The sequence below is a fragment of the Chroicocephalus ridibundus genome, chromosome 5, assembly GCF_963924245.1.
Source record: "Chroicocephalus ridibundus chromosome 5, bChrRid1.1, whole genome shotgun sequence".
Classification (NCBI taxonomy): domain Eukaryota; kingdom Metazoa; phylum Chordata; class Aves; order Charadriiformes; family Laridae; genus Chroicocephalus; species Chroicocephalus ridibundus.
The window spans coordinates 44,481,140-44,502,786 of NC_086288.1; the positions used below are offsets into that span (position 1 = coordinate 44,481,140).

Sequence of the window (21,647 nt, forward strand, 5' to 3'; positions counted from 1 at the left end):
TTGATGTTTCCAAAATACACTATTGAGACAGAAAAATATAGTTCTTTTTAATATTTTACTTCTGCCCTCCAGGCCTAACATTTAAAACCATTACAGAACAAGTTCATAGTTTAAAAAAAAAAAGTTTCCCCAACAAAACTTGCATTTCTTGAAAACTGGTAACTGAAACAAGCTACCAAGAAACTTAGGTCATGCTCATTTTACCTGCAAAACTTGTGGACCAAGTAATGTTGAGGTTGAAGTTTTTGGATGCATTGATAAACATGTCTAGGTCTCTGTTTTGCTTGGGGGAGAAAAAGAAAAGCCATTTTTAGGATAACAATTTTACTACACTGTTTCCTAGCAAACCTTCATTGAAAAAAAAACCCAAAACCCTGGAATTTGTTATTTACATGAAGCAAATACATCAAGCAAAAAACTATTTACATTTTCTGAAAGCAGTATTGTCCTCCCCAAGGAAAGCATAATAAAGAACAAAACAAGACACAGGCATAGAATAAATCAGGAAGAATAGAGACACAATGTATTGTGTGAACAACAAGCAAAACTGGAGTTGCTCAGCAGTTGTTCAAACAACTGTAAAGAATCAACTGTGGTTCCCTTACAAAATTTTACCATGAAGATTTGGGACTGCATGGCCTAGCCGAGCTCCAAAAGTTTTGATTGTTTCGTGGAGCTGGACACATGGGCCATGTTAAGAGACTACACCTGGAGACTCGCAGAACTGTAACTATTCATCACCTCCATGGCCAGGAGATGATAAACATATACCCAAAGGATTAAGTTTAAAGGGAAAGTAGAAAATTTACCTCTTCGGGCGTTGCTACAAAGTTGATTGCTGTGTAATAGCGATCATCCTCTTGAGAAAGGCTGAAGGTGAACTGATAGTCAATGAGAAGAGTATCTGTAAGGAATACATGGAGAAAGTTATCCCATGTCTTAGAATAAAACAAGCTTCTGCAAGGCAAGGCATGATGTCGCTGAAGTGTTTCTTGCACCGGGAGTGCAACTAGGAGTCACCATGCTGTTACAAATGAGTCCAACCTATGTATGATCCCAGACCATAGGGACAAAAACCTATTTTGAAGTTGAGACTAGAGGGGAAAAAGATTCTGCTTACATTTTCCAGGCAATAGCCTCCAGCCTTAATCTAAATGACCGTTCATACCTATACATTGTAAAAAACATGCCAAGACGTTTACTTTTTCTGTACTGCAATACCTCTGCAGGGAACACTAGCAAATTAAAGTAAGAGTGTATAATCCCCAGTTGGGAGGGGACTAAGTTCCATGCAGGGTAAGTTTCTGTACATCAGTGGACCATACAGGGAGGATTTCTACAGAGCAGCTACTTGTTAATGGACACAGCTGCCATCCATCTCTTGGTCACATCACATCCAGGCATGCCAGGACCACCTGTATGCCTACCTGTATGCCCTCCTGTGCTCATGTCTGCCTAGGGCTGGGGTTATCAGCGCTCTGTTAAACAGCGCACAGACAGTTTTGGGGATACCTAACACCAGTCTCAGCATCCTTTTATTAAAACACAGTATGACTTTTACATATTCCCAAACCCCTGCAGAGATATTCTAAGCAATAATAAATACGAAGCCATACACCAGTTGTTATTTTTCTTTTATCACTTCCTGGAGACCCCTTGCTGCATAGACACGAGCTAGACAACCTTCTGACGTCTACCCACAACTCCTATGAAGCACGAAGACAGAAATTTTCAAGGAAGAAACCCAAATGAGATTTAATCTGCGTAGCGTGAGGTTCTTCCTGTAAGAGTTGTAGAGTTCTGCCTTCTTCCTCTTTTTGCCCACTTTACCACCCCTGCCATTGGCAGAAACGAATTAGGTCATCCTTGCAAAGAGACTGTCGTGAGAAGGCATCAGTGCCCTTGCTCGGCTACGCAAGCAGAATTCAAATTTGGTAAACGCAGCATGTAGATAAATTTCTATGTTGCACAGAAATACTATTGGAGGCCTGCATCTTTATGTAATTTAAGATTACATTTATCCATGCCTGCCAGTATGCTGATTACTAATATTTGCAAATAGAAGCTGGAGAGTTTCCATTAAGTAATCTGAATCTTGGCAAAGTATCTTCTTGAATTGCACGGGAATCCAACTGTTCATTTCAGAGGAAATGTGGCAATTTTAAAACCTTACCCATTCTAACACGGAACAGAATGTTTAAAAAACCCAGTATTTTGCACTTACAAAAATTCTGAAGACATGCTTTGGTTTTGACTTATTAGGCATGTGTTTTACAGTATTTTCCAGAAGACCAGATTTGATTTCAAAGTCATGAGAAAAATATTCAAAAGTTTGTTCTGAAAGATCCAATCATCACACAGACCTTATCAAGAAGAGTATTTTCATTCTCTTTAAACAATACTTTTGTGAAAACTGAAGTTTTTTAAAACGATTTTTTAGTCATTCCCTTAATCCTCTGTATTTTAAACAGATGCTGAGACAACTAAAACTAGTTTTAAATAAGATCTTTTAAACTTCAAACACATTTTTTTATCTCAAAACAAAATCCCAAGAGTACTCACAGTAACAAGTTCCTTTAAGTGGATTTCCCTGATATCTATTTTCAACTTCACACCTAAAAAGAATACATATTTTTTAATAAATGGATATTTTTTTTCAGTTCTATTTATTCCCACAGCCACTAAAAATCAGAAAACACCACCTGTGCCGATAACAGTATACAATTAAAAATGAAAGATGCATGTCTGAGCTATATTGGGCTGCTGAAGAAATTTCACAATCCCTGCATGTCAAACTAGCACACAGTAAAATTGAAATATAAAATTCTGGATATTAACTTTTGCATCCATTTGGAATGTACTTATTAGCTCTTCATAATGCAGGGAACTGGATTACCACAGTCAAAACCTAAAGTTTCCATTTACGTTTACAGCTATTCCAGGATGTAGTCCTATAAACGTTTGCTCATGTGAGCAACGCTTTAAAAATAAACCTGGCAATGAAATCATTTGGAATGAAATTATTTCCACTAACATTACACTAAAAGCATTTCAGTTACGTTACAAAGAAACCTCCAGCAAATTTGTTGCTCTGAAACCGCTCCATTAAAATGCCGGAATGTCAAAGTCTTATTTCAGATATATTTACATTCCCTCAGAACAGCATCACAGTGCACAGCCAGCAAAAATCTACCAATTAAAAAGAAACTATTGAGGGATAAAGTAAAGTGGTACATATAGTTTGGGGGGTGGGGGCATTATTTTTTCACCCCATCCCTTCTGCATGTCATTCTCAGTTGAAATGTTCCTAAAAATGGAAATCTTCAGGAAATCATTTTGTTCGTGCTATCCCCCCAGGGAAAGCACGGCTGGCTGGACCCTCAATGAAGTTAGTCAACTGTCAGCAGGAAGAGATGAGCAGAGACACTGTAAATACAATCATTTAAAAATGTAGGGGTTCCATGCCGGTATGCGCATAGCCTTTTAATTTCAAATAACAAAGTGAAATGAACTCACAGTTGACACTCGTCTCCTTTTATTCCCTTGGTAGTGCAGAAACATTTCCCTGTATTTGTGTTGCAGACAGACGCGTGGCCGTTGCACTTGCAAGCTGTTGAGCAGAGTGGGGGGGAAAGATGCATGTTAAATGAAGAAAGAGAAACAGATTTGATAGCAATTAACTTCTTTAGTTGCCAAACTGAGATACATCAACAATTAAAGTACATATGAAAACCCATTTGGTACTCTCTGGTTTCTTTGTGCTACAGAAGGCAGCCAAAAATAGAACCATGCGTCAAAACAGAGTGAGTGTGGGCTCCAGGATTGATATTTTGTATGAAATCATGATCAGACTGTGCTTTTTAGCCTCAAAAATTTATTTAACTTCCTCTCTTGTTGTTCAATGGCACTAGGGATATCACAACTGGTAGGAAAAAAACAATATTTGGAATAGTTTTGGGCTTGCTAACACATTTCAGTCAAACTCAAAACTCTCGAGAGAAGAGTATTTTTGCAAATAAAGCAGAGCTCATGGTGCTTTTAGGGCTATTTCTAGAAATAGCTAGACCTTTGAGAAAATAATGTTATTATCAACAATGTCAGTGCATCTGCAGTGTAAAACGGCTGGTGCTAAGAACACAATGTCCGCACTGTAAGGGGTTTAGGGTGTGTGCCCCAATGCAGTTTAGAATAGCTTTGGCCTGGTCCCGTGAGCTGAATGCCACTGAGTCGTGGTTGAAGCAAGTCAGGCGTGCCCCTAGACTAATTAAGATTTGTGGCATGCCCAAAATAGACCAGCTCATATACACTCAGCCTGCTCAGAGATGCGAACCAAGGTACGACAGTGGGGACGTGCAGGAGATTTGTTGCAAAAGAACGCTCCTGATTCAAATTAAATTGCTAAAGTTGACACACTTTGAGACTTATTCATAAAGAAGTAGAGGAGATATATGTGCAAAAAACACACCCCAAACCAAACCAATGAACAACAATACCAACACAAGCAGACCTCTTTGAGATAATGTTCGCTATAACTAGAAGAATGGATATAGTAACTTTTCCCAGAAGGTAGGTGCCTCTTAGAAGTTGTTCTACCAATGAACTAGAAGGTGCACTCATCTAGAGCTGCGCGTGGGAAAGCGTACAATATAAGAAGGCAAAAGGTACACGAAGATCCCTCTTTTGCAGTCTCCGAGCTTCCTGGAAATAGTATGCTTTAAAGGCTGGTGCCTCCTTACTAAGACGACATATGCCTTCACTTTAAGAAGGCATGTGCCACCCCATGTACCAGCAGATTCTTAGATACGAAGTCTCCATCTTGAATATCCTTGCCAACCTTGGACCTTATTTTATGAATCCTTTTGATGTCATCTTTATATTGGCATATAATGGAAGCTATATTGTATCAGGGACACTTAATTGCGCTTCTCAGATGTGGATGACTGGTTTCCTAGCAGCAACACGGAACAAAATACAAAGAAGCATAAAGGCCTATTGTGGGAACAAGTAGACTGAATGAAGATTTGACAAAATAATTGTATTCTGTGAAGCAAACACACTTCTCATTAATGGCACTTTAAAAAAAATAATTCTTAATACTATTGAGAATGCCTTGCACTGCCTTCCTTATGCTTTGCAAAAGGTAAGCAAAGTGAAAGTCAATCAATACTCAACACACAAAAATTAGGAGAAATTTCAAATTTCATGTTGTTTAGGTGCAGATCAGTGTATCTTGAGCACCAACATTAATGCTTCCTCACCCTGCTCTTTAGCTACGTGCTTATGAAGAAAACTGAACACTCAAACACCTTTATTTAAAACAACAGTCTTATTTATTTATCCATTTTTCTATGAGCCCCGTAATTGGAGATCATTCACTATAAGACTGGAACATGCACAAAGAAGAGAAGTTTTCTCATGGCTTTTCAGTCAACTATGAAGTTTGGAAACAAACTATTAACACAAAACATACTAGACACCCTTGCCAGAGTCTTAAGTTTCCCTCCAGAGTCTGATGCTAGAACAGAAAGCCAAAATTACTGGAAATGGCTTTTTGACTGTGAAGCACGGTAACAGTCTGATGATGAACCACCTCACAGCAAGTCTCCTTCCACCTTCTTCACAAAGCATGGGTCACAGACTCATTCAGAGATGGCCATGGGCATCTCCACTCCTCTTCCTACATTTGTGACGGTCCAGCTTCCCAACAGCAACTGCATCACCCACCTGCCCCACACCGTTTTTCCCTGCCAAGTGCTTTACCCATCCTCCAAGGCCCCACGCAGCCCTGGGAAGGGGGAGCAGGCAGGACCACAGTGCCAGCAGCTCATCATGGGCCACCAACAAACGCTCCACAGAGGCACTCAGAAGCGCACAGCAGCAATCTGATTTCAGGCATAATAGCGCCTTCCGTTCTCTTGCAAATAACTTTCTTATCTACCGCTAGCATATTTTCATGTGAAACTTTAATCAGAAAATTCAAAAAATCCTGAATGCAGAGAAAGCACCTTGCAGCTATTTTTACATTTGATGTGCTGCATTTCCTGCCCTTCCCGATTAACACTTCCCTACGTTGGACACTTCCTAAAAGCAACCGCTGAGGAGTGATTTACCTACCATTTAGTTATTATCTGCCCCGCTCCGCAAACACCAATGCCTATGATGATATGCAAACAGTTCTTTCAGAGAAGTAACTGCAGTTCGTCAAAAATTTTTTTCAACACAAGCAATACAGCAGTGCGCACCTGCCCTGGTGGCACAGAGCAGCAAAAAAAGGCATCTTATTCCATTCACTCTTTTTATTCCTCCCTGGCTTTTGAAGCCCATTGCTACCACATACAGCTCTGCATAGCCGTACCTGTTTAAAAGGCAACCATGATGCTAATCGTGTCACTCAAACTCTTGATGGCTCAACAAAATGGGAAATACCACACACCAGCAATTTTTCCAGCACTGAATATTTGCCACTTTGAGGATATTTATGGTCCCCATGCTGCTGGGGCCACTGGGCTAACGCTGCAGACCTGCACATCAAAGTACAAGGACACACACTAGGTACTAAGCGTGAAAACGCAGACCCTTGTGCATCAGGACGGGGTGTACCAACAACCATCTCCAGCACGGATGTGACCGCGGGCTCTAAAAACAGAGCAGCACACAATATTGCACGTAAATGCACAAAAAGAGTGGAATCAGCACATCATTAATGGGAAAGGAAGGGGGGGACCATGGCTCAGAGGAGGGAAAAAGCAAGATTTGGCTCGGCTGCCCGTCAGCCAACCCTTATCTGAAGAATTCCCCTCTGGAAATGTTTTCACTGAGCAAAAATTACTAATGGCCAGCAGCCGCTCTGGCTGCATCAGGATGATTTCCTCTCACTTTCCCTCTTCCGATCCACCTCGGTCTTTCTGCCCAGCTTCCTGCTTTCCTCATTCTTTTGCCTTCACAGTAAATAGCGTTAAATCACAGCAAATTAAAAACCTGGGCCCAAAGCACTTGAGAGCAAAGCACTTTTGACATGAGCTACTAGTTTCATCAGATAACGAATGAGTGCTGTTCCACAGTCTCTCAACACATTTTCTAATTTCTTTTTCAGGCATCTGGATTACTTTAGTCTATCATTCATTATCTCAACAACAAACTATTTCTGGACAATCCTCATGTGAAAGAGTCCAAAGTAACTTATTCTCAATTTCCACATAGATAAAAAAGCGACAAATATCAAAAGGGACGTCGTGATCCAATGATTAAACCTGAATGCTTAGAGTAGGATGATAAATTTTCTCGGGCAAACTCAGTCTCTATTTATTAATTCCTGCACTTCAAATTATCTTCACCCAAAATGAGTTTAAGAATATCAGCAGTATTTAATCTCACAGATAATCTTCTGAAATAAAGTGTCAGAGATGCACCTTATCCTTTGTACGCGTGCTGTTGTGCTGTCTCTCATAATTTCATATCCCAGCTTTTTTCTAAGTAAAGCAGCCGTGTCCCTGTCTGTGATCTTTTCACACCCTTCATTGAATCTGTCTGCTGGGATGTTCTCCTTCATAGCTTCAGCCATCACCTACTACTTGCTTTAGGAAACAGGACATTCATGCTCCAGCTACTGACTCTCATCTTCATCCAAAAGGTCAATGCTACTTCCAGTAAACATAATAAACGAATTTCCAAGTATTTTCTACTGGATTGTCTCCATGCTTGGAAGGAGCAACCGAAAGTCTTCAATATCCCCTCATTAATCACCTTCACTTATTTCTTCTGGGATGCCTACAAACCAGCCACACTCATTTCATGGAAGAACTGATACTACTCTGACACCAAACAATGTCCTTTCTGTTCTACTTCGTCTATCACTGTATCTAATGATATCACTCCACCTAAATATACTCCATCAAAAATTCTTCAGAGCAAGAAGCACCTTCCCTTACATCTGCACGTCACCTAGCACAGATGGATTCTGGTTTACAACTGGTCTCCCCATGCTGCCCTACAAAATTTGCAATAATTCAGAGTAATATTGAGAGGTTCAAGGTCAAAACTTCAAATCTTACATGTTCGTTCCTCAGCATCACCAGTACTGGTCCTTCAAGAAAGATTTTTCCCCAGGTTATTAACTAGATCTTGCATAACCGAAAAACGTTCTTTGTACCAAAGAGTCCCAAAGCACTTTACTAACTTCTACAATTTTAACAGGGATCACCTAATCCTCAACTGAAATCCAGCCAACTCCTCAGTGAAACATGGCAAGCCTTTTATGAAACAGACAATTGTAACAATAAACGCACAATACATTAACCAAATGTAATGGAAGGTGGAATTTAGATAAGCAGAAATTCGTTCAAGGCATTGGGATTATCACTGTTTCTTTTCAAAACAGGATCAAACACTAATTTTTCACTGTGGTCATTTAAAGTTTACAAAGGAGGGTAAAAAAAAAAATCATCTTTATCTTGTGGAATGAAAGTCAAATAATTTCATCAAGCAGTTTCCATATTCCATTTGAAGAAACAAGGATTGTGCCTTGCTTGCAGGAAAGAAAGAAATGTATTATGTGGATATAGTTTCAGTTAAGATAGCAGACAAATGACTAAAAACCAAAAAACATCAAAGACTTCAACGCGGGAAGAAGATTTAAGGCATCACTTACGCTGACATGTTCCTCCATTAGTGGGATCACCATAGTAGCCTGAGATACAAGTTTCACAGTGTTTCCCAGTTGTCAGATTTTCACACTTCTCACAGATGCTTTCATTTATACACTTACTGTGCCCGTTACACTGGCAGGCTGAAGAAAACAGAAAAGGATGAGTATTTGTGCTCAAAGACAGTGCTACGCATAGAGCCCCAGAAGTCTGTGCTCTGCAGAGGCTGAATGCAACCATTTCATGCACTTTCCGAAGAGGTTCTTACAGTCTTGCTAACAATACAAGAATTCAAAGAGAGGTGTGTATTGAAAATGTGAAATTTAAAGCAACACAGGGAAAACTGAACTCCAAGACACTATGTGCATATTGGACACACAGGACTGGAAAAAGCTAGTGGGACAGATTTACAAGAAGGAACGGGGAAGAAAGGATTTAGCAGCAGTCCAAGTAATTTTATTCTGCATGTATGGATTCAAATCCATTATTTCAGAATCCCCCTGAGCATTACTAACAGTTACATCACCCTTCAAAGAAAGAGTTGCCTTTCTTGCAAACAACCCTAAAACAAACAAAGAACAAAGAGTTTAAAACTTCGTAAATGTTTGTAGGCAAAGGAAAAATTTCATGAGAGTAATGCATAAATAAGTTTTCATGTAGCAGATCTCCACAGCTCACCTACAGATACCTACACAACTCCTTCCATCTCAAATGTGTTATTTCTTGTTTGTCTTCCAACTTCTTTTTCTCCCTCCATTAAGAGGAGGGAACACAGACATCTCCACAGTCTTAAAAAGGTCTCTCCCCTCGCATTTAACTGTTGTTACCCTTGATACGTTTGAACAATTACGCGTTGCTCATTTACCTGGACACTGAATAAAGGACCAATTATAGTTGTTCTCCACAGGACACATGCTGACATTAAGGACGGGCTCCAAGCTGTGCTTCCCTGTTGCGGACGGGGTTGGCATCTTGACCGGGCCTCTGTAGGAGCCTTCGATGCACTTCCCCTTGCCAGTGTTGCTGGGATCGGTGCACCAGCCGCAGCCGGGCTGCTCCAAACAGTGAGCACACGTGCAGTAGCCTGAACAGTTTTCAGCTATAAAAAATACAACCCAAACATCAAATCGTGGAATAAATCACCATCCCAAAACACAGGCAACAAAGAACGTAGAAACCCTTGTATGTCTTTTGTGACCCTAAGCATTTATCCCGCCAAATCTGTAAATATTTATTTCTGATACTCACAGTAACACACATATATATATTCATTCCTATCAGTATATTTATTCTAGAATCTAAGATAGCTACTAACACAAAGGTTGAATTAATCAGTGAGTGAGTTATGAAACAATGCAATACACACGTAAAGTTTTTCTAAACATTAAACACCACCCACTAAAACCAGAGGTTAATGTTCCCAACTACAAAAGCCCTCCAATTGATTTACAACAGATCAGATTATAAAATGAGCCATCTGGAAGTAAAGGCTAAAAAAACCACAGTTTGTTTACTCGCATTGAGTTTCTTCTTACCACACATTTTAATATCACACACTACTATTTCAAGTATTTATCTGAGCCAAGAAGCACGGAATACCAATACAAAACAGAATTTGTCATCTTAGGAGGCTCAGAGCGCCACGTGCAGATCCCCTGGGCCCAGGAATCAACCAAATCAGGGAAAAAACCATCACCACCCTTTAACTGTTCTTTTCTCAAATGGGATTGTATTTCAGGGGTGACAAACTCTTTATATCTAGGAAAGTTTTTCTATTCCTTTCCCAATACCGTCTTGAAAAAAAATTTGTAGATTGTTGATATTCTAAGATGAGCAGGCTTTCTATCTTAAAATCTGCAATATTTGCCTTCAAAAAAAAAAAGAAAAAGTAGTAGAAAAACATCATTTTCCATTATTTCAGCTTACTCATCTCCTGCCTGATGCTTCCTCCAATTTTTGACTTCTGGCAATACGGGAAGTTCACACTCTCATATTTGACAGTTACCCAAAACTAATTTTCTCCATCTCTTATTTTGCAAAGCTGAGTTACCCAGCTTATTCTCATCAGCTTCCAAAAGTTCCTGGAGCAACTGCACCAACTCGAACTGCCCAACCTCCCTCCTGGGGAACACAGGCACTCCTCTCCCTCTGCTACCCCAAGAGTCCTGGCTTTCCTGACTCCCCTGCTCACACTCGGCTCCTAAAGAAGTCAACATAAGTAAAAATAATTTCTGAAACTGTTCAACCACTTTTTAAGTTTCTAGACTATTTCCCCACATTTTGAAAACAGAAAGCAATATTCCAAAGCACCATAAATCTTTTGCAGTTTGCTCACATCTACCTAAAAGGGGAAAAAAATTAAATCATTTATTTAAAAAGTAAGTTAGAAATTCCTACTGTGGGCTATACACAGACAATACTCCAGAATAAAACAGTCCTGTAAACCCTAATTGGGATTTGATACAGATAATCTAATATTAAATTACATGGCTCCATATATGAATAACAGAGATACAAAAAAAAGTTAATCACATGAAATTATGTAACAATTAATTTGAAGGATAGGAATTCAAATAATGAAACAAGTACTTTTCCACTGGGGGGGGGGGGGAAGAGTGGAGATTTCATCACCTCACTTGAAAGCCTTCACTATCCACTATTTAGTTTGATAGTTCCCATAACTGGGGACCTAATTCTGTAATGCTTTACTTGATGCAGGACGGTGCTGCACACACTGAGCTCCTGGGGTGAGGCGCTTCTTATTTTTGAAAACCCCCTGGACAGGAGAGCTGATGTGCAGCATTTGACGACTTTTGCTAGCAAAGGTCTGCAAATGCAAGGGCTCCAAGCCCACCCGTCAAGCCACAGAAGCCATTACTCACGCGGACAACTGCTCATGGTGTACCACTCCATGCACTGCCCGTAGGGGAAAGAGGCCACGTAAGCGTTGGAGTCCACGCACTGCTTCATGTTGCTGCACCACATGCACTCGGAGCTGCCGCTCGTGCACTCCCCGCAGACGGTGCGCAGGGCGCAGGGCGTGCGGCACTGCTTGGCGCTGTGGTTAGCTGCGGGCGGGAGGGACAAGAGGAGTCAGCTTTCCTCCCGAAAGATACAGGTAACGAGCCCCGAGACAGAAAGACAGAAGATAAAAAGCCCTGTCTGTTACTTGGGCTGAAAAAGGAGCTCGTTATCACAGGCTTGAAACTCTTCGTTTGTGGTGTGGTGTTGCTGGATGGAGCTGGAGATACCACTTATACCACGGTGAGTATGAGAAATGCAGTAAGTACTGCAAAATCATTTCTCTTATTACGTATCCCCCATGAGCGTTAACGCTTTTTAAGGTGGACAGAAAACAATTTAAATGGTGTTACGAATGTGGTCTTTATCTCTCTGCAGGTCTGTCGGTGTGTTCCTTAGCTCTTCTCCCAACTGAAGTGCTGGGAAGAAACCCCATGTTGTATGTGAGCACATTGGGATGTGTTTTATTTGATCAGTTGCACACATAAAATGAGTATTAAAAGCAGAACAGACTCAGGAGTTTCTGGTGTGAGCCAGTGCTTTATCATCTCTTTCAAGTAACTATTCTCGGACCATAAAAAACAAGATAGAGCTTACACAAATTCAAAGTGCTGCAAGTTAAATACACAAAATTTTGAGTTCAGGTTCCACATTCATGATTTGCATCCTGCACTTCCACAAAGAATGACTTAAAGTGGTGTAGCTTACTTACAGATTTCATGTAATCAGCCAACTTTCTTAAAACTTTAAGAGGCACTAATTGGTATTCAGAAATAATCAGCTATAACAGGGAGTTCACGGACCAAGCCATTTGAAAAGATACACAGTTTCAACAAAGCTGGAAGAGTTTTCCCAAAAGCAAATAGCTTCTTTTTCAAAGTTCTCATATCTCAAAAGTGTCTTGCCCAATTAATTTCAAACTTTGATAAAATCCTCCTCTGGCTACGGAGCAGAGGGCGGAGGGGAGAAAAGGAAGTTCAATTGGAAAGTAGCTTTTATTTTTTTCTTTTTTTTTTTTTTTTTTTTTTTAAATGGGAGATTGCTCCATACCATAATTAACCTAAATGTCACATTCAGGTACGCAATTTAGAGAAATATAATTAAACTATAATGTACTTCAAGCATTTTACAGTTAACAGTGTAAATGTAGAGCTATTTTTAAAATCCCCAACTCCTGTATGAAATCACTACACACGACACTCTTTCAGGACCACTTTTCTTTGGCAAAGACACAATGCATCTAGTTTTAGACGGAACGAATGGGATTTTCTTTACTCTCTAGGAAATACAAATACTTATTAGTCAACCTGCTCTCCGTGAGACACAGAAGTTAGATGTTGTTACCTGGCCTTTCGCAGACACTGCCGTTGACTTCGTTGATACACGTTGCTGCCTTCAGTCCCTGATGGAAAGGCTCAGCTAAATAACCACAAAATCCAGCATCGCTTGGTTCATTGGGGAGCCACTTGAGCAGGGTGTTGGTGAAGGGAGACATGTCTTCCCAACACCAATACGACACGTTGATTTTCCTCAGTCCAACCCACGGAGTCAAAGTTTTAGGCTAGGAAGAAAGGAAAATGGTAGATTTAATACCCAGGTTTCTTTACCTTAGGTATTAAGAGAAAATACACATCACCATGTAATGCTCGTAACAACTTTGCCAGGTTAGGTGTTCCAAAAATGTAATACGGAAAATTTGTTTCTCAGTGCTATTGGAATTAAGTGCCACAGAGAAATCTTTCAGGAAACACCTTTTTTTTTGTTGTTGTTGTTGGTGGTGGTGGTTTTTTTTCAAATGACATTTCTAGCTATCTAAATCAGGAGGAGAACAAGTCAAACACTCATGCTGGCTGACTATGAAATTAACCGCGAGTTGGTCTTCGTACATTTGTGACTCCTATAAATAGCTAGACACAGGAAAAAAAAAAATAATTCTGGAGCTACAGTTTGATATGAGGAAGAAAACTAGCAGTCCCCAACACAATTTAAATGATACAAGCTACCTAACTCTGCAGTCTGGCTAGAAGACCTCTGCTGTTTCAGACTGCATATATATGGATATATGGAGGGGTGGAGAGACAGAGCAGGTCAAATCTAAATTAGTATCGCTGTAATAAAATTCTCAGTATGAAAAACCCATAATACAACTATTTCTGTTGGCAATTTAATTTTTGGCACACTTTTATTTACAGGAGATGCATTTTAACTGTATTGGTACAGTATCTTATTTTACTGTTAAAAATCTTTCTCCATCAGGGCGCTTTGGTGGCACAGCTGTTCTAGGAAAGCCTTAGATCATACATCTTCTGTTACTGCTATATATAACCATCACCTACCTCAAACTGATTTTATGCACTCGTAAACCTTAAAGCCTCAACTTCTAACAGCAACAGGGTTACACAGCACTATGTGCCAACACCAACACGTTTTCTTAATATTATGAAACATCCATACACAGCTTACTTTAAAAAGGAATAACTGCAAAGTACAGCCTCCCCCAGCCCAGCAGCAGCGTGCCACTGAATGGCAAAAGTTCAAGTACCAGACACAGGTTGGCTTTTTAGCAAAGGCATTTTCCCACATTAAAAACATTCAATACTAATATCCACTAAAAAGGGCTAATAGTCTCTTCAGATTTCTAAGGCTCACTTTTTAAAGGACAGTGTAGACGAAAAAAAAACCTGAAAATTAGCAATTTTTTTCTCTCTCCAGTGTAAGGGTTCAAACATTATTAGGTTGCCATGTGTCTTTAGGAATTTGCACTACACGACTACTGGGATATCCAGGAACACCCGTAGCTATTAGAACCACATACTTTTAAAATATCCCAGGCTTGGCTTCCCCTCTTTACAAAAGATTTAACAAAAAATCTTGCTTGAATTGCATCTTACCTTTTCTTGGCTAAATTTAATCCCCCTCTAAAACCCCATAACTGTTGAAATGCTACTTTAAAATTACAAAGGGAATCAAAGCAGGGAATGTTCTCCTTTCAACAGGGGTATATTTCTCTTTAGCACTGAAGTACGTACCCCTCTGAAAGGCAGCAATCCTACTGCCTCCAGTCTCACTTTTCATATATATGAAACTCTTCCTGATTGCCAGCCCTGCCCACAGTGGCCTCTGGGACCCAAGAGGAGTTACTCTGATGTGCTGTCAAGCCACAGCAGCTCTACAACCTAAACCAGGATTTCAGCAAAGCCGCACAGCATCTTTCTTTGTTAGGGCTTTAGCACCACCTACACAACCTGCCCTGAATACCTCCACACTTCTGCCAGGGACTGGGGGAAAAAAAAAATTAAAAAAATTATTTCATTGATGCATGAAGAGGGACAGATTCCAATTCACTTCTCACTGGCTCCGACAGAAAAGCACCTGCCACTAAATCAAACGTAAATAACTCCCAATAAGCCAAACAGCTCTGCGGAATAAGAAGCCGACATTTTAAACGGCCACTTTTCTGAGCAGAATAAATAACTTTAAATGCTTTACATTAAACACCTCCGGTGCCCCAAAGGGACCTTTATTTATAAAATATTGTGTACAAGTCACAAGAGGACTCCTGCTGCAGTCATGTATCCCACAAGAGAAACGTGCGTATGATTTCATTATAGAAAGCGATACCTTTGAGGCACCGTGTATGTTTGTATTTATCTTTCCCATTTACATTCCCTACAATTTCACTTCAAAAGCACCCATAGGGTATGTTGAATTTCAAAAGAAAAATCAGTCCTTTTCAGTTAAGAGGCATGTCTATTCTTTACAGAGCACACAATACCACAGCAAGGACTTTTCCACAGTCAAAGCTTAATTACTCAAGGGACATAAAAGAGAAGCACTCACCGAAGACTGCATCTTCTGCAGCTCTTTTAGAACAAATTCTACCTTTTTCTGGGTTGTGAGGGAAGCCAGCAAAGCACCGTTGGATCTGCAGGACAGTTTGGCATGATCATAGTTCTCCTTCGCATTTGTAATTTTCAAGCAGGAGTTGCCAACCAAATGCCAGTTTGTTCCACAGATATTTTCTAGTGGGGGGAAAAAAAAAAAGAAAGTAAAACCAGAGATGCCAGTGACCTTCACAACGTTTGAAGTAGTGAAAGAGCTCTTCCACCAAAATAAAACCTTCAACCCCATCTCAAACCAGCATGACTTATCTGCATGCTCAGAAGTATCTATGTATAAAAATACTGAAGCAAAAAAAAAGCTGTTTAGGGGAGCTGAAGTGCAATGCTACCATTTAGTTATCTGCAGTAGGTAGTCCAAGAACTTATCGCAGCATCGAATAGTAAAATCACTGTAGAAGAAAGAGTAAAGGGAAGCAAACGAGTATCTTGCTGATGGCTTAAAGCCACTTATTCAACTGCAGTTGTTAGGATAGCTTTCGACAGAAGAGGGTTGTTGGGCTAATCCTGTCCACAGCACCAAACTTCCAGGATTAATCCCTGTTTCATCTTGAGCACGGCCATGCCCAGTACGGAAAAACTCCCTGTAGGAATTATTTCCCCCACTCATAACTACCCTTACAAAAAAACCCAATGAACATTTTCAGTGTGAATTTCTGTAGAGCTGATGTCTAGCTCCAATGTCTTGGTTTAAATTTATCTAACAGACTGAAAAGCTCTCAAGTGTCAGTTTTTCAAATGGGCTTTTTACACATATGATCAAGTCGCGCTCTTTTCTACAACAAAGTAAACAGACCAAGCTCTTCATCTCATTAAAAGAAGTTTTTCTTGCTCTCATTGCTCTTCTCCAAAGTCTTTTCATTTTTTTCACTCTTCCAGACTAGCAAATGCCAGACCTGGACGTGCCCAGGTATCAGAGTAACTAGGGGAAGGTTTTTCATGCCCATTTAAAGCTTCTGTCTGTGTTGGTTTTTTCCCCCCTTTCTCTGTATTTTATTAACTGCAAATGTCAGTCACCGAAGATGCTATATTTCTCTCCCAGTCACTTGGAAAAAAACGCACGTTACTACAGGGGGACTAATCATCAACTCCTATGAGCTCCCACTGGAAACATTCTAATAAGAGAATTTTCCTTACACACTTTATGTGTTATTTGCCTAATTCGTTCAGTGTGTGCCATTACGCTTTTGCACAATTCTAGTCCCTAAAATTAAATAGCATGCATTATTAAATCTAATATCTTCCAGAAGCCTATCATATCAACAGTACTGCTTTTATCAAATGCAAAGAGAGAGATGAAATACAGCCTAATAATTACACAAATGATCACACTACTCTTCAGACAATTGGGACTGAAAAATACTCCATCAGACTTTCTGAAATTACTAGAAATAAAGTTTCATACCAAAGCTGGTATGATTAAACAACACTATTTACTCCAGCTTAGCACTAAAAGATCGTAGACAATAGGGTTAAAAAAAAAAAAAAAGCAGCAACTTTTGGACCGGGTGAATTTGGGGTTTTTTTTCTTAGAAATACAACCAATACCTACCTGGTAAAGCAATGCACTCCTGATTCCTGGGTTCCCACTGACAGTTTTGATCCATGGCACAGCTTTTACAACTTGTCTTTTTGTTACAGTAATAGGCAGGGTTATCCTTAGGACAATTGTCATATAGAGTAATAGGAACCTAAAATAAATAGCACAGATGAGGCTTTTTCCCATCCAACCAATGTCGGTTTACAACAGCCGTAATGACTACCTCACTAAACTTCACAGTTCAGACCTACAAAGCAACCTATATATTCAAAAGCTGTGACACTGGACATAGACTCTACTGTGAATGCAAGATATTCCCCCAGGCCACCATCTGACACATTTTCCTTACTAGAGCTTTTACAAAAGGGTTAGGGTTTTTTTTCTAGGGAAGGCTCAAACCCAAATGGCTATGTGCCTTACTGAATAATCACACCCCCTCTTCCCCTGCCCTGAGCCATCCTCCTAACTTAAGTGGAGAGTCCCAAGAAAAGCCCTTGGACCAACTTGAAAAAAAATTCAAGCATCTCAATGGCTCAGAGCTACACAAACTCTGGAAATAACAAAACAACAGGGGTAGTAACACCGACAGATGAAGGCATCTGAACATTTGATATTTCAAAGGCTAAATTTAAACTACAGAAGTATGAGAGAGACTTTACCTGTTCCTCTGTGCAGTTGTTATGCATTGAGATACACTGGTCAGTGCACCATTGACAGTTGTTTGTATTTGCTGTACAGCTATAGCAGTCTGTAATCTGATCACATTTTTCATTGTCTACAACTATTAAAGAAAAAAACCTGCATGACCAAAAACAGGCATTTCCTGACAGAGCTCTAAGAACTTGATTATATATAGCAAAAGATATAACCAAACAGTAGGGCCTGTAGATTTTTCCGTTATCAACTACTTAGTAAATCAGATACTTTTATGCGATTGAACTGATAGAAAATTGCATTCATTTGCAGCATCAATCATTTTTAGTGCCCAAGGATCCGTAAAATACACCACCAGAAAACGCACCAGGACATGGAAGCGCATGAACTAAGACTAGGCATGCATGTTCAGGCAATGCCCATGCAAATGATGCCACAGGACATTTCACAAGGACAGTGAAAATCTCCCACCGCAGGCCCATTTTGCTGTAAGCCTGACCTTCAATTACATGGAGCATTTTCATGCAAAGCTTGAACTTTCCACTTCATCTTTCCAATTGCTTATCGCCTGTGTTTTGTGAAAATTTATTGTACATTGAGAGCCCATCAAAGCAATGTCCCTTTACATCAATTTCTTTTAAATAATTAAAGGCTGCCATCTATTACAGAATCAAGGTTCGTATAATTCAATTCAGAGCAACAAATGCATCAGGATAAAGCATTGAGAAGTTCTTTAAAAATTATCGTAGGGAAGAAAACAGGAATCAGACCTTAAAACAAGTGTTCTTTTTGTATGTCCCTACCCATGTAATACTGTAGAAGGAGAAATAAAGTAACTTTTCTTAAAACGCTCTTCCTGCTGTCTCTTGAAGAGCACAGGAATAACACCACAGGACCCAGATTCCCCTTCCCATGCCCCGTGGTGCTCATCAGATAACTGCTGGCTCTCACAAGGTCAGTTCTTGGAGCAAACATCTAGAGAGCAATAGTCCAGGCCTGATTCCTAACTGATGATGTCTGTTTGGGATAGGAAAGTAAGAACAAGCAAAACGGGCAGGAAGAAAAATTTCATGAGGAAGCAGCTTCAGGAGGAAGGAAAGGTGGAAACATCTCCAAGCCACTGCAGCCACTTGGTCAGAGAAAGGTCTCCCAAGGCACGTATGGAAGCAGAACTACAGCACCACATCTTAAACTTGATCTGATAATGGCATACAACACAAGACAGAATTTGGAAAAGAAAGAGACCCTACACACCTTTTAGAAAAGGAAATGGAAAGAACGTGGCACATACCTGGCTTGGGTGGACAGTCTTCAAAGACCTTTTGCCGCTGCGCTACCGTTGCCATTTCCCAGGGGACGCAGTGAGGAAGGGTGGCAGCCCACACGCATCTGACACCAGGACCTGCTCGCACACAGGCTGTTTCGTTGTCAAAAGCTTCACATCTCTGGGGTGTGTACTTCAGTATGTCACTCAGGAGGAGGCTGTTGAAGCCTCCAAATACATACATGGTGCTAGACAAAATGTAAGTAAAGATATAAATATCTGTGCCTATGTTTATAGACCACGCAGTGCTGCAAGTCAAGGCGATTCAAGGCGTGCAAGGTGTTTCATTATGTTCCAGCATGTATAAATCCAAATAAATAGCTCCTGGCTAAGGAAGGCACTAAAGAAAAGGTCTGTCAACTTCCACTGTTTCAGAGAAGCCAGAGAATCTCAACAGATGGGTGCTGAGACAGAGTCAAACCACTCCGAGGTCATGGGCCAACCCTCCCCCTCAGCCAAAATTCGGGTGACACCTGACCAACATGACTATACATAAAACGCTGCAGAAATGTGGGATTCTCCTGCAAAGAACAGTGGCGAGAGAAAGAGGAAGGATAAAAAAAGTCAGGGAGACAGTATCACACTATTAAACCAGCGTTCAGAAACTGTGACAAAACAATTCAGTGTTGTCACATCTTCCTACACCGCTGCGACAAAACCACAGTTATTTTCATGGCTTTTAGCAACCGAGCAAAGAGTTCTTGTGTTAACTAAAAAAAAAAAAAAAAAACCCAAACTAAATAATATTTTTTTGAAATGGTGCCGTGGGGTGTTTTTTTAAACCTTCCTTAGTATCACAACTGCTTCAGACAAAACACCAAATTTCATTAGGTACACAAAAATGTCACCCAAAACCCTCTGTGCCTCCATGTTTGTAAATGTACATTTAAAGAGACAATGAAGAGTCTATGGAACCAAATAAAAATTTTGGTTGAATAGCAAGTATTTTAATATAATTTTCATCGTATTTCAGGAAAGAACTAAAGCATGGGCTTAATTGCCCTTCATGGGAGCAAATGCACAGCTGGTATTCAGTACACACTGAAACAAACACATAGTGAGCGAGATTTCAGAGACAAAAAAAAGGTATCTAGAAGCACCACTTCCTTTTAGAGGCAGTGACAGCTATCCGCCTGGCTTAAACTGAGCTTTAAATAGTGTTACTGATTTACAGAAAGTATCCTCAAAGGATAAAGGAACCAGAATGAATGACTCCTAAGAAATACCATTTCTCAAACCCGGTTCTACAGACTCAAATACAGTAACAGATGTTCACCTGAAAGCACGGATACTATTACAGTGATGTAATGCTTAACAGCAGAAATCTCACCTATGATTTCACCCAAATACTGTGCATCACGTGAACGTTAAATAAGGATAAGCCACACAGAATAAGCTATGGAAACTGAAACGTGGACAAATTTAGAAGCCATAAGGGAAAGTAGAATTGGCAGATAAGAGTTGTCAGTGCAGCTAAATAAGAAATAGAAATATGGAATAAATAAAAATACAAAATTATGAAATAAATAAGAAAAAATATACATAAATAAGAAAAAGGAATAGAAATATTGAGAACATGACATTTTTGAAAGAACTAAGTGAGATGAGACAGTTTAGTCCAGTGAAGAAGAAGGGCTGATAGGGACAGGTGGATGCTGAAGACATTACAAGAGTCTGAGAACTTTGAGAGGTTTGCAACAGAGCCTCAACTTTCTGGTCTCAGTGTTACTGATCTACACATAGATCAGATTTATTGAGGTATGAAAAACGCCAACACCCCCCAGCTTGTTTGTAACCTTACCTGTTGTACAGCACAGCAGAATGTCCAAACCTGTTCACATCATGATGGAGACCCGGGCGAGGAAGAACAGACCACCGATCGCAAGCTAGGATTAAGGAAAGCTCATTTCAGAAAAGTTCCTTAGTGCAATTAACAATTCAACTTAAGCAGCACATTTCTTCCTGAAAGATACCAAAGTACTTTAATAATGATAGAGAGACCGTTCCATCCACCATCAAAACGCAAATCTTGAGTGAAACAGGACAATTTACGAAAGCGCTGAGTTATCTTCGTTCGCGAGATTTAAGACTTAGTCTACACCCCACCTGCCATGGTACGACAAAAAAGGAGAAGAAGGATGTAATGGCTCTGCTCCACCACCTAAACTGTTCATGAAAAAGGAAAGTTGCAGAGCATTGCGTTGAAGGGGTTATTAGCTTTTTGGCAATGACGTGTAATTGAACAGCTTGAGTTGCTTTTTCTCCTTTACTAGTGGAATTTTTCACTGCATAACAAGTTCAGTTTTTATCTGTTTATATGTGAGTTATTTGTGGTTTTGCCCCAAACCAGTATCACTGAGAACAGACTTTTTTTTTTTTTTTTATTCCATTGCAATCATGTTCCTAGAGGGTAGATATCCATGTTTTTAAAAATATTTTTCACTCATCATAGCTTAAGGATTTGTGGTTGTTTTTCTCTATTTTTAATAAATGTGAGATTATGCCATCTTTTTCTATTAGCATAACATTTATAAGTTCTGCTTCGTTTTTTACTCAGTTTCTCAGGT

General features: G+C 39.9%; 1 protein-coding gene across 1 annotated transcript in view; it reads right to left on the bottom strand.

Annotated features, from left to right (window-relative positions):
• Positions 1-21,647, bottom strand: part of ATRN (attractin) — a 167,837-nt gene that overhangs the window by 78,404 nt on the left and 67,786 nt on the right. Inside the window, exons 11-23 of the mRNA XM_063335731.1 lie at positions 20,882-20,966; positions 19,048-19,268; positions 17,762-17,883; positions 17,115-17,253; positions 15,504-15,685; positions 13,008-13,224; positions 11,525-11,710; positions 9,508-9,741; positions 8,648-8,785; positions 3,517-3,610; positions 2,563-2,615; positions 810-904; positions 205-283 (exon numbers count right to left, since the gene is read on the bottom strand). Coding sequence (XP_063191801.1) covers positions 205-283; positions 810-904; positions 2,563-2,615; positions 3,517-3,610; positions 8,648-8,785; positions 9,508-9,741; positions 11,525-11,710; positions 13,008-13,224; positions 15,504-15,685; positions 17,115-17,253; positions 17,762-17,883; positions 19,048-19,268; positions 20,882-20,966 — 1,845 coding nt within the window. The remainder of the gene's footprint in view (positions 1-204; positions 284-809; positions 905-2,562; positions 2,616-3,516; positions 3,611-8,647; positions 8,786-9,507; positions 9,742-11,524; positions 11,711-13,007; positions 13,225-15,503; positions 15,686-17,114; positions 17,254-17,761; positions 17,884-19,047; positions 19,269-20,881; positions 20,967-21,647) is intronic.